The 14,391-nt window shown below is 37.1% G+C and overlaps 1 protein-coding gene across 5 annotated transcripts in view; it reads left to right on the top strand.

Annotated features, from left to right (window-relative positions):
• CDKAL1 (CDK5 regulatory subunit associated protein 1 like 1) overlaps positions 1-14,391 on the top strand; it is a 764,092-nt gene that overhangs the window by 250,882 nt on the left and 498,819 nt on the right. For all 5 annotated transcript variants that reach the window (XM_064281331.1, XM_010596186.3, XM_064281335.1 and 2 more), the window contains one exon: positions 9,719-9,839. In XM_064281331.1, the coding sequence (XP_064137401.1) occupies positions 9,719-9,839 (121 nt within the window). The remainder of the gene's footprint in view (positions 1-9,718; positions 9,840-14,391) is intronic.

The following is a 14,391-nucleotide window of genomic DNA, read 5'->3' on the forward strand; positions in this document are numbered from 1 at the left end:
GTACCATTTAGTGCCATTGATTACATCTTTGAGTTGTGTAATCATTCTCATCCTCCGTTTCTGAGTTGTTCCTCCTCCATTAACATAAAATCACAGCCCCCTAAGCTTTCTATCTAATCTTTGAGTTGCTATTGTCAATTTGATCCCATATAGAAAGTTATTAAAAGAGCATGATGCTCAAGGCAGACGTTTTTTTACTAGTTAAGTTAAACCGTTGTTTGGTTTTAGGAAGACTTCGGGGAATATCTTTGGTTTAAGTCTTAAAGCTTAAGGATTATCTCAGGGAAGTAGCTTCAGGGGTTCATCCAACCTTCATGGCTCCAGGAAGTCTGGATTTGAAATTCTTTTCTGCATTTTTCCCCTTTTGATCAGGATTCTTCTATGTAATCTTTGATCAAAATGTACAGTTATGGTAGTTGGGCACCATCCAGTTCTTCTGGTCTCATGGGAAAGGGAGCAGTTGTTCATGGAGACAATTAGCCACACATTCCATATCTCCATATCCTACTCCTATTCCAGACTTTCCTTCTTCGTTGTTCCAGCTGAATAGAGAGCAGTTGTTGTGCCTTAGATGGCCTTCCTGCCAAGCCTTAATAAATCTTTTCCGTGAAATCTGGATTTAATGATAAGCTCTTAACTAGACTGGATTTAAGAAGCCAAAAATGAGGCACAAGGAGAAATTCTAGCCTAGAACTGTGCTTGCTGTGTTAGTAATATTGTCTTTAAATGTATCATGAAAAAGATATGCTCGTATACCGTATTTTAACACAAATAACATGTGCCTTCTACATTGGTTTGCCAACCGTGCCCTCCCCCCTTGAGATATTTTTGTGAGTACACTATGCTAGTTTTTTTTTTTTACAGCAACGTGTCAAAAAAAATTGGTGTAATGTGCTTAGGAAAATACCTCTCAGAGTGGGGCAGTTGGCAAACAAATTACACATTATTTGTGTAAAAATACAGTACTTACATTGTGTTTCCTGCCAGCTCAGCCTCCCACACTAAAGTGCCACCTCTCCCTTGAAGCCTTTCCAGATCTTCCTAGGGAGAGATGACTGCTTCCTTGTGGTGTCCCACTGCACCAAGCAAACGTTCATCAGAGCATCTCTGCCACTTCTTTCCATTTATTTATTTACATGTCATTTTTCTCAAGACCTTAGGACCAAAACCAATTTGTAGGTTAGGACAGAATAGTTTTGTTTGTTTGTTTTTTTGGTCAGGAGTACTATTTTGGGAATCCTCCCAGTGTGGTGCAAACAATGAATGCAGTTGACTGCTAACTGAAAGGTTAGAGGTTTGAGTCTACCCAAAGGTGCTTTGGAAAAAAGCCCTGGCAATCTTATGAAAAATCAGCCATTGAAAACCCTTTGGAACACAGTTGTACTCTAACGTACATAGAGTTGCCATGAGTTGAAGTCAACTTGATGGCAACTTGTTTGATTGTTGTTGTTGTTTATGTTGCATTTAATTACTAATAAAATCATATTTCACATGTAATTCAATTTTTTTTAGCTTATGTCTAATATTATTTTGTGAAATTTTTGATTGTTGTGCATATGCATTAAGTGTATTTTATGGCAATATAAAATGTACATCTTATTTGGTTTTTTTTTTTGTTACATTTCTAAACTGATTTCATGTTACCATCTTTGGAGAGGTGTGGTTGAAGTTTAAAGCCAAGAGTCTGCTCCAGATATTCCCTCTCTAACCTCCCTCCATTTAGATTGCCTTTTTCCTGCCCGCAGTACAAGTCAGTCAAGTCATGATTAGAGATGAAATGAAGGGCAACTGGGTCAGACTGTTATCTTTAAAGATATATATGGGATAGTGCTCCAGTTTTCCCTGTTTCCCAGCTCTCCTATAGAACAGCTTGTGGTGGCTTCAGTTGAATTTTCATCTACATTTGAAAGTGAGAGTCAGAGGATGGTTTATTTTCTTATAGGAGTCTACAGATGAGGAATGACGCGGAATGGAATAGAGACAAACTTTTGGCTACGCTTTTGTTTTTCTTTGCAATTAAGTGGTTAAAAATGCCTGTTAAGGATATGCCCAACAATAATACTGAACGTTTTGTAGGGAAGACAGATTAATTTGACCATCCCTGTGTTATTGTGTTATAGTCTCAAATAATATTCAAATTGATTTGACCAAATTGACTTAAGAGAAAGTTGGTGTCTGTAGTACATCTACTCTTTGTTTTTGCTGGCATTTTCTGCCAGTCGACTTCTGCCCTTTGCCCACAGCAGCATGTTAGGTTGCTTTAATAGGAAATTTTCCAGCAGGATGACCCAGAGCTTAGGGTTCAGACAGGTCTTCTGAGTATGCTCTTAACAGGACTAAATTTGTGCGAAGCGAGAGCAGTCAGCAAGAGATCAGGGAAACTTGGCAGGAACCCTCGCTGGTGGCGGCGGTGGTGGAATGGTCACATATTAAAGGAAACAATGAATGGCCCTTAAAATGAGGTGGGCTGGAGAAACCACTAAAGGGAAGTCTGCGTGTTTATAGAAACTTAAGCAGAAAAATTAAAGGAAAAAAAAAAAACAGCGATAGGGGACCAAGTTGCTAGATCGTTGGTGTTTATGTAATGTGGAATAATATTCTAAAGCTAATTTATAGGTGCTAGGTCCTGAGAACCAAAGGAAGGAAAATTGTTGCGTGCATGGGAACATTTATTTAGTTAATAAATATATGCCTTGTGACTAGTCACATTTCTGTCACTCAATTAGTATATGTGCTTATGTTCCAGGGGCTTGTTCTTTTGTATTTGTGAATGACCATTATAATTAACTTCATGGGATGTTGACAGACTGTGCTTTCTAGTATATATGGGTTGGGTGTTTTCTTTCAGCTCTCATAATGTTCAAAGCAGTTAGCACTGTGGAATTTAGAAAAGATATTTTACCTTTGAAGATGCAGAGATAGTATTTGACATTGATTAAGCTAGTGTAGCAATTGCTATACAAAACATGCCTTTGTTTTTCTTCACATGGGTTTTTCAGTATCATGAATTCAGGAATAGCTGCACAACAGTAAATTATGTAAAAAGCTAGTTTTTGGGTCAATATTTTATAATAGATAATAATTTTAGCTGATAAAATGGTTTAGTGAGATTCTTTGATGGATTACATCAGGTGTGAAAAGCAGCATGGGATCGTGTTTTTGTAGCTGATTTATAAATAACTGCTGAAAGTCTTAAGGCTTAAAATTGAATTTGATTTTAACAAGGTTGAATTTCATGTAACACTTGTAAATAACAATTTAGAGAAATGTTTATTAAAGGTGATTAATAAACACACTGAGACACAATTGATTATTATTGAGAGAGAAGAAATGGGAACTTACATTTAAACTGGAAAAGATGGACGATCTCAAAAACATAATGTTTGAGGGTGCCCCATTCAACGTATCAGACAATCTTTTTCATCCTTGTAGTAAGGTTCCGTATTTCTGTTTTCATCACTTTGAGTCTTACCACCACCATGTCCTCAGTGGTCTCCTGTTGTTGTCACTTGGTCACACTAAGCATCATTCTTCCCATCTGTTAACCCTCCCTCCCGAAATTTCTCATTACATGGAATTGAAATGATGTCAAATTGGTATCATTTGCTTTCTCTTTTTCTTTTAAACCCTGTTGTCTTGATTTCTTTCTTTTATTGCCCCTTCCCCCTCGCTCAAGCCACAAAGGGTGAGGAAATTCACAGAAGTCACAAAATAAATCAGTACTCCAAAACCAAAGCCAAACCCATAGCCATCAGGTCGATTCCCACTCATAGTGATCCTATGAGACAGAGTAGAGCTGCTGCATAGGGTTTCCAAGGCTGTAAATCTTTACAAAAATAGACTGTCGTACCTTTCTCCTATGGAGCGGCTCATGGGTTCGAACCGCTGACCTTTGCGTTGGCAGCCGAACGCTTTAACCACTGCGTCACCAGGGCTTCTAAATCAGTACTCATTGAGCATCAGTTTTTTTTCCCCATCGCAATGCTAGACATCATCAATAGCTAAAGAGAAAGAATCAAGAAGCGTTGTGTGAATGTATAGTTGCGTTTTCTGCTTCATGGTGCCTTCATAAATATAGCGTGTTCATTTTCAAGGTAAATTGGCTCCAAAATAACCCCTCGTATCTTTACTCCTTCAGCATGTTTCTCTGGTTCCAAGTCCTTGTTTCCTCTCTTTTACTTTCCAGAGACATTCCTTCTTTAAGACGACTCCTTCAGTTTTATTCTTTATCCTGTCAAAATTCAGGTTGTTTTAAATGGTAGCAGATTGATAACTTCAGATATAGTAGGTAATGATTCATAGCTAATATTTCCATCCTATTGTCTGTGGGCCTAAGGAATTAATTTGCCACAGCAGCTCTGCTTGAAACAGAAATTTTAAAGTAGTTGGTGTGTAACAAAGAAAACTTTTTTACTCCGTAGTCCATTTTTTTTGTTTGTTTGTTTAAATTATTGTTCTCTGGTTGAATTTACATCCTTTCATCTTTGACCAGCTATAATGAGAAACTTCCCTGTTATTTTCTACTTTGTCTTTAATATAATTTTCAATTTTTTTTCAAAAAACAGACTATTGTTAGGTCATCAGCTCTTTAATGAATCATTGGATTGGAAAATAACTCATATTATCAGGCAGAGATATATTCTTTTATTTGCATGTAGATAGTGAAGAAGAATAATTTATCAAATGATATCAGTGCGGGCTGCATATTAGAGAAGGTTCGGCAGGAGGTAATGAAATTTGTCTCATGCTAGTGTGAAAACAGCAAGCCTTTGCACAGTCATTCTTGTACTGTTGGCATATCTCGGAGAGCTATTATGTTATCATGCCAATCTTGCTTACCTCTTCATTAACCGGACTTTTGGTTGAAGAGTTCATCTTATCATGAAAATCCGTGAAGCCTGATGCGCCAAATGCCTGCTTGACTCTCTAGCTGTGTTTCTACATCACAGTAAGAATTTTCAGAATGAATGAAGTACTTAATGCTTCTTATTAAAGTGATTAGTGCAAAAGGCAATGACTGATGGTTTTATTACTGTGACCATGGAAAGCTGTCTGTACAGGAGATGTTTAAGCTATATATCTTTCTGAAGTGAGGGCAATGAAACATACATATAATTGCTTAGACTCTTATATCTATACTAATTATGTATTTGAATTAATTTTAAATAATTGCTGTTTAAAAAGTTGTCTTTGATTTGCTTCTGGCATGTTGATGTGAGGAGGTCAACAAATCTTCTCAAAAGCTACAATAAAGGCTCAACTAATGGTTAGAACAAATTATTCCAATCCTCTGGAAATCTACTAACTGTGTTCAGCAAACTGAGAAGGGTTTATTCATGAAAACAACTGAATTTTGGGTAAGCACAGTGTGGGTCCGTGGTGTTTTTTTACCTGTGACTGTTCCCATCCGCCCCTCTCACTGTGGGCAAGGTTGCTCAACCAAGGCCGAGGAAGGTGTGAAAACCTTCAGCTTCATCATCACTCCCAGAGACAGCTCAGTTGATTTGGAGAACTGTCAGTTAAAGTGGAGAACTTGATGGCAAGTGACAGGGAGGGCCTCTGGTTCTACCAGCCTGAAGTTCTGGGCCTGTTTGGTGCAAGCAGTGAACAGGCAGATTAGCCAGTGATTTAACAGGGAATTCTGAGAGATGAGACAGCACATAGAAGGCTTGATAAGCTCTCTACATACCATGATTTGGTCAGAAGAGGTATACATATATAGCAGAGACTGGAATGGGCCCACACGTATCTGACTGATGGAGTCTGGATGCACTAACAGAGGAGATGGGAGAGGATCCAGGAAAGCCTTGGAGGAAGTAAAAGATGAGGAATACTTGAAAGTGGCCAGAAGTTTGAATACCCTCCCTGGTACATATACAAATCCATCAGCAGATAGTAGGAATCTTACTGTTTTAACGTGTTTGAACAAACCTGTGACTAGTCTTTGACTGAGCAAAACTTACGCAGACACAGAGGTGGCCTCTAGGAGGCCATGCTTGGGGGAAAAACAAAACAAATAACTGAGGAGGGACTTGATAGATTTAGTCCAGGCAAGTTACTGAGCGCAAACAGCAACCTTTGGGAGAGAAGTCAGAATTCAGATTTGCTACAATATATTATCAAAAATTTCCAGTATTCAACAAAATATTATGAAACATGCAAGGAAATAGTATAACCATAAAAAATATTCAGGGAAAAAAAGCTGTTGATACAAACCGTTTCTGGGTATCAACAGATGTTGAATTTAGCAGGCAAAGACTTCAAATGAAATGAAACCATGCTAAAAGAATTAAAGGAAAGTATTATGACAGTAATTTGAATACAGACTCACAAAATGTTAGAAATTGTTTTAGAAAAAAGGACCTATAGGAAATCTAGAGTTGAAGTACTGAAACAGAACATTCTCTAAAAAAAAAAAAGGAGGGGCTCAATTTCATAATAAAATGCCAGAAGAAAAAGAATTAGTAAATTTGAAGATAGATCAATAGAAATTATTCAATCGGAAGAACAGAGGAAAAATGAACAGAGCCTCAGAGACCTGTGGGACAACATCCAGCATACTAATAAATGTGTCATGGGAGTCACAGAAGGAGAGAGGATAGAAAATGCAGAAAAAATATTGGTTGAAAACTTCCCAAACTTTATAAAAAAAAAATATTACTTTTTAGGTCTAGAAATCTAAATGAATCCCATGTGGGATAATCACAGAGATCCATATCTCTACCCATCATAGTCAAACTGTGGAAAGACAAAGAGAAAATTTTGAAAGTACAAGAGGGGGAAAAAAAGAGACCTGTATGTACAGTGGAGCAACAATGCAATTAATAGTTGAATTCTCATCAGAAGCAATTGAGATCGAAGTCATATATTCATAATGCTCAAAGTAAACAATCAAAAAAAGTGCCAACCAGTAATTCTTTACCCAGCAAAACAGTCTTTCACAGATGAAGGTGACATTCCCAGATAAAAAAAGAATAATAGAATTTGTTGTTAGCAAACCTGCTTTATAAGAAATACTAAAGGGACTTCTTCAGACAGAAAGGAAGTGATACCAAATGGTACCATGGATCCCTAGGAATAAATTCAAGAGTGGTGGAAATAGTAAATACAAAATACTCTAGAAATATACATTTTTTCTTCTTTAAAACACATAAGATTATATAAAACAATAATTATAATGCTTGTTTTTGTGTTTATATGACTGTATCTGTTATTAATGTGACAACAATAGGACAAACAAAAAAATAGGACAACAAAAGGAGGAGAAGGTAAAAGAAGATATGTTGGAACAAAGTTTCTATTTTTTACTAGAATTAAGTTGGTACTATTCTGAAATAGATTGTGGTATATTTAAATTCTCACAGCAACCACTAAGAAAATAAATAACAGCAGTAAAAGTAATGAAATCAGCAATAATTAAAATCCTACACAAAAATATTTAACACAGAAGGTGGCAATAAAGGGAGAAGAGGAACGAGAGAGATAAGAGATGTATAAAAGCAAAAAGGAACATGCAAACCCCAAAACCAAAACCAAAAACCAAAGCCAGTGCCGTCAAGTTGATTCCGACTCATAGCGACCCTATAGGGCAGAGTAGAACTGCCCCATGGAGTTTCCAAGGAGCGCCTGGTGGATTCGAGCTGCTGACCCTTTGGTTAGCAGCCATAGCACTTAACCGCTACACTACCAGGATTTACGTGAACCCAAAACATATCAGTAATTACATTAAATGTCACTTATCTAACCATTCCAATCAAAAGATTGTCAAGCCGGACCAAAAAGTAAGTTCCAACTATATGCTGTCTACAGCAGATAAACTCTAGATTCAAAAACACAAGTAGGTTGAAAATAAAAGGATGGAAAAACATACATCATGCAAACAGTTACAATAAGAGAGCTGGAGTGGCTACTTTACTATCAAACAAGATGGATTTTAACTCAAAAATATTACTAGAGACAAAGGGGGGTTTTATAATGATAATTAGCTCGGTACATTAGGAAGATATAACAGTTATCAATGTATATGCATCTAACAACAAAACCCCAAAACACATGAAGCAACCATGACAAGATTGAGAACTAGGTAGTTCAAAAATAACAGTTGGAGTTTTCAATACCCTACTTTCAATATTTGGTAGAGCAACTAGACAGAAAGCCACCAGAATATAGGAGACTTGAATAACTTTGTCAAGCAGTTTAACCTAACATGAAAGAACAGTCCTTCCACCGACTGCATAATACACGTTCTTTTCAAATGCACACGGGGCATTCTCTAAGAGAAGTTTATTTTTTCACTAAAGTAGGCTAAAAGTCTAAATTCAGGGTGTCAGCTCCAGGGGGAGGCTATCTCTCTCTGTCAGCTCTGGAGGAAGGTCCTTGTCCTCAATCTTCCCCTGGTTGAGGAGATTCTCGGGCACAGGGACCCCAGGTTTAAAAGATGCACTCTGCTCCTGGTGCTTCTTTCTTGGTGGTATGAGGTCCCCAACTCTCTGCTTGCTTCCCTTTCCTTTTATCTCTTGAGAGATAAAAGGTGGTGCGGGCCATAGCCCAGGTAAACTCCCTTTACCTTGGATCAGGGAGGTGCCATGAGTGAGAGTGGTGTTACAATCCCACCCTAATCCTCTCAACGTAAAATTACAGTCACAAAATGGAGGGCAACCATACAATACTGGGAATCATGGCCTAACCAAGTTGATATACACATTTTTTTGAGGGACATAATTCAATCCATGACACACAGTTTTATGGTAGGACCTCAGTTACTGTGGAACTGTGAAAAGTGAGGACATGGTTTCTGTTAACTTGGTGCTTGCAATGCGGGACTGGAAAGGCCTATTACCAATCCTTCACAAATGCCTTTAAAAATGGAGGAGAGAATACTTACATCTCATTCTGTGATGCATTCGGGCTGTACTTCTAAGACTGACTTGCTTGTTCTTTTGGCAGTCCATGGTATATTCAATATTCATTGCCAATACCATAATCCAAAGGCGTCAGTTCTTTTTCAGTCTTCCTTATTTGTTGTCCAGCTTTCACATGCATATGATGCGATCGAAAATACCATGGCTTGGGTCAGGTGCACCTTAGTCTCCAAGGTGATATCTTTGCTTTACAACACTTTAAAGAGGTCTTTTGCAGCAGATTTGCCCAATGCAGTACGTCTTTTGACTTCTTGACTGCTGCTTCCATGGGTGTTGATTGTGGATCCAAGTAAAATGACATCCTTGACAATTTCAATCTTTTCTCCATTTATCATGATGTTGCTCATTGGTCCAGCTATGAGGATTTTTGTTTTCTTTATGTTGAGGTGTAATCCATACCGAAGGGTGTGGCTCTTGATCTTCATTAGGAAGTGCTTCAAGTCCTCTTCACCTTCAGCAAGCCAGGTTGTGTCATCTGCATATCTAGCCTAAGCTATGAAGCATCCATACCTGTGGAGTTACATTCTGAGGATATTTCTATTTCTCTTACCTGTGCAGATCAACATGCACATATTATGAGCAGTGCACTTTTGGCTGTAGGATTCAAGCACAGCTGTTTTTTTTTTTTCCTGTTGATAGTGTTTCAGAGACTCAAATGTTTGTGCATTTCTGGGTTATTTTTTGTTTGTTTCATAAATAAAAAAGTTAAATGCAAACATTAGCACATTTGTTGAAAGCAGTAAATTAAAGTGAAGTGCAGCTCATCCTAATGTGTATTTGTGTGTTTTGTTTTGAAGGTCACTCTGTGAGACTGCTGGGTCAGAAAAAGGATAATGGAAAACGGTTGGGGGGAGCACGACTGGATTTGCCAAAGATTAGGAAGAACCCACTAATAGAAATCATTTCCATCAATACTGGGTAAGCATCTCTCAAACTTGCTCGTATAATACAGTAAAACCTGTGAAAGCTGGAACTTGTGTAAGGCAGAAACCTGTCAGAGAAAGAAAAGTCAAATATTTTCCACTAATAGAGGACAATAGAAAGGTGGTAAGACCTGTCTAAGGCAAAGAACTTGTGATATCCAGAATGACGGTAGTCATGTGGAGTTCTGGCTCTCGCAGATTTCAGTGTATTCAGTATACTCCATGAATGAAAAAAAAATTTTTTTTCCTGAACATGTGACATGGACAAGTTGTTGAATATTTTCTTGGAGGAAAAAAAAAAAAAAAACTCTAAAGCAGTTGAATGCAGATAGTCCTTGATTTATGGTGGAATTCCATTCCCTCAACTCCTTCATAAGCCGGTCTTGACATAAGCTTAATACTTCTTCTTTTTTTTTTTTTTTTTCAGTTTTCGTTATTATTGCCTTTTATTATCAGTATCTTTATAAATCTGACCTTTGTCTTTGGGGGTTGGAATCATTACATATAAACTTAAAGATATATTTTAATACATACATACATAAATACACATCATAAAAATTTACTTCGACAATGGAATTAACAACTGATGCTTCTGATGGTAGGAAATGCTTAATACATTCACGCTGTAGGCCTGGTCTACAGTGAAGTCAGCGTCAGTGCCGTAACAACACAGTCAGGGTCATGATAGCTGCTGGGACTAACTTCATTGTAGCCCAGGCAATAGCTTACTAAATGGCAATGTTTTGAACAGTAAATCATAACACTGAACATCTTTGAGTGAATGTCTGAGAGTAACAGCAGCAAAATTACATGCTGCAACATTGTATATAATACATATTACTAAGCAGAAAATGTACAAAAAATACAAACAAAAAAAAAATACGGTAGTTGAGTGCTGTTTGTCATAACTTCAATGTCTTAAGTTGGGGACTACCTTCATAGCTGCGTCCAGAATGTCTCCTGTATGTAAATTACATGTATATTTGCAGTAAGGTTTTATGTCTTTGATTAATTTTATTTTTACTTGTCATTTTTGGTAGTAAACATGGATTTTATTTTCTAACTATGCCCTTGATTGAAATGTTTTTGGAGTATTTTATTTTTGGGGATGGTTAGCACACTCATCATCCTCCACTGTTTTTTCAATAAGGTCATAGTAAATGTTGCCCAAGATAATAACTGTGCTTTGATTATTAACTCTCTAAAATGCGTATTTTGAAGTATTACTCTTGGAAAAAAGTGTCGTGACTGAATATTAAGTACTCTTTTAATCTTACTGCCGTGGTCCGAAGCCTTGATTATAAACTCTGGCATAATCATTGATAATTTGTTTTATTGAATTTGGTTTCTTCAAATTATGGCTCCTTCTGGAAAATGATGTGAATATGGAGCTTGAGGAGAAAAGTTACTTTTTTCCCATTTTATGTTATTGTAATCTGAAAACTTGGTGAGGCTAAGGCCTTCTATTCCTTAAGTCACAGTGTGATTCCATACTCACCCATGCAACCACCTTCATCTCCCACAGATTTAAATTGTCCTGTTCCTTTTTTACTTCATCTTCTTTCTCTTTTTAAAAAATTGTTTTCCTTTTTTTTTTTTCTTTTGTGCTGTTCCCCATTGAGGAACAGCTCAAAGAATGAACTTATCTTTCCTTCTCGATCATCTGTCTACTTTTCTCCAAGCTAGTGCTTTCATTTCTTCCTGCACTGTTGTAGCTACGTTGCCACTGGTCATCTTTTCTCTAGTCTCATTACCACCTGGTTCATCCAGCACACTGTTGCCAAAGACCAGAGAAAGTTAGAAAGACATTTGGCTTTTTGCTCAAAGCCCCACGGGATGCTATTTAGTTAACTTGGTGGACTTGTCATGGACCAAGATCTGTCCTTCAGGGTTGAACATTCAGAAACCTGGACTCATCTACCTCAGAAACTAGTGATTGAATTAGGATGTATTAACCCTGAGAAGTGGAATTGTCACCTTGACTGGAGTATGTAGCTTATTCTCTCTCTGTAGCCTGAGCAAATTAGAAATGTAAGGCTGTTTGCTGTTCCCTCTGTCTTGATTATTTCTGCCCTACCCCCAGATACTGCATTTTTTTTCCCTCAATTCCTTCAAGTTATTACCTTTTCAGTAACGTCCTCCCTGATTATCCTATTTAAAATTGTAGCATTCCTACTTCCCTGTCCTCCTCATTTGCTTTATTTTTCTCTGTGGTGCTTACCAGTGTTTATATTTTATTTGTCTCCATGAGGTAAACGTGTAGGCTCCACAGCGGCAGGAAATTTTTATTGTTTGGTTTACCTTTGTATCTCCAGTACACAGAAGAACTGTACAGTAGGGATTTAATAAATACTTAAGCATCAAGTGAATGCATCATTGAGTTTTATACAGGTAGTCCCCGACTTATGACATATTTGAGTTAAGATGAACTGCACTTATAACCGTCCGTTTTTTTTTCCATACATCTTATCCTTAGCTTTTTTACAGTGTTGCAGCATGTAATTTGCCGATGTTATCATTCTCATGCCAACCCCTAAAGACAAATAAAGGTGAGGTTTATAAAGATACTGATAATAAAAGGTAATAATAATGAAAATTTAAAAAAATAAATGAGGTATTCTACTTACATCAAGACTGACTTACGACAGAGTCATTGGAATGGAACCCTGTAGTATGTTGGGAACTACCAATAATTTAAAAAATTTAATGAGATTATGCTCAGTTATCTTCACAGTACAGATGGCCTTGCCAATTAGGAAAAAATACTTGGAATTTGCTGACTGAGACACTCTCTTTTCTCATCAGTGCCTTTGGAAGGGCAAAGTCAAAATGTGTCTGAGAGTCTCATTTTTTGTACATGCAGGACTGGTGAACACCCTTTTGGCTAGACACATTCCTTTAAATATATTAATATTTCAGTCAGGGTCTGTCCGGACCTATTAGATTAGGATGCATTAGGTCTCTTCAAGGAGGCTTTGAGCTACTTTTGATGTATTGAGTGTTGGTTTTAAATGTTTATTTTCAAAGGTGTTTTCTTTTTCTAGTCTCCACGTATTTCTCCATTTGCCACTTCCCACCTTTCACTCCAGTATTCAGCCATACTGAACTACTCAAAATTCTCAAACTCAGCGTGGTTCTCTGTCCTTACTCCAGGCCTCCATGCATGCTGTCCTATTTCCGTGGCATGCCTTATGCCTTCCCATTTACCTTGTTGTTAATCCCTGTGTACTCAGTCATGTGCCCTTTTCTCCGGGTGGTCGCTATATACCGCCCCACCCCCCAATTGTGTATCCACGATACTTTCTATTTATACTGATGATGGTACTTCTCAGACTACAGAATTTATATTTTCCACTAAATTGTAAGCTTTTTGAGTGCTGAAAGTATTTCAATTATCATTATATTATTATTGCCTAATTCAATGTGTGGTACAAAGTAAATACTCAGTCAATATTTATTGAATAAATGCTCTATTTTAAAGCCGTTTAATACTTTTGTTGCCATACATGTTTTAAAAATTTCCTTTAGATAACCATTTTAAGTAGTATTAAGCTAGAAGTGTTTATGTATACTATTTGCATTTCCCTTCTCATGGATTTGGTGTTTCTTAAAATGAGGCACCACTATAAAATGTTTAAAGCTCATTGGATGTTTGCTGTCTGTCCCTCATCCTTTCACATCTGCTCACATTATAGAGCTGACCCTTAGGAAATGAGTTAATGGAGTCCCTGGGTTGTACATGTGGTTAATGCACTCATTTGCTATCTGAAATGTTGGAGGTTCAAGTCCACCTAAGAGCACCTTGGAAGAAAGGACTGGCTATCTATTTTTGAGAAATCAGCCAGTAACATACACTATAGAGCACAGTTTTACTCTGAAACATGTGTAGTCCCCATCTGTTGGAATTGACTGGATGGCGACTGGTAAATAAATTAGCAGATATGCTTTTGATATTAGGAGAATTCAGTCCGTGTTGTCTCTAACCGAAATGTGAATTTCTGACCTCTCTGCTAGTAACCATTTTCCTGAATCAGTCACAACTTTATCACTTGTTTTCAGATGAAAGCATCCCTGTGATATCTGTCAACAGTATTACGCTATCACATCTTAGCTTGCGTTCCATTTTTTTTTTTTTACTGCCTTCAGTGGAGCTCCTTACTTATTTTCACATGCATTTAAATGTTTTAAAAACAGTTAAATCCAAAATTATTTCTTTCAGTAGAGAATTATCCTTCCGATCAAAGTCCTAACACTTTTCAAAGTTTGATTGTTTTCAAACTAAATATGGAGATAGAAGGTTTATAGAAATTTTCCGTTTTGCATTTAGGAAAAGGGCCCAATTTGCAATAAGTTTTATTACATGTATTAGTAAATTATCAAAGTTACCATTATACTTTGCAAAGTTGTTATGCTCTGTTACATTTTTCAACTTGAAATGTGAAAGGAGTGTAGTTAGTTCTTTTAGCTGAAGAAGTTAAGAATTTCAGACCATGCTAAGTTTTACATAAGCTAGGAGGTCTACTTCTTTGATCACAATGTGCCTTTGC

The sequence above is a fragment of the Loxodonta africana genome, chromosome 1 (genome assembly GCF_030014295.1).
Source record: "Loxodonta africana isolate mLoxAfr1 chromosome 1, mLoxAfr1.hap2, whole genome shotgun sequence".
NCBI classification, from domain to species: domain Eukaryota; kingdom Metazoa; phylum Chordata; class Mammalia; order Proboscidea; family Elephantidae; genus Loxodonta; species Loxodonta africana.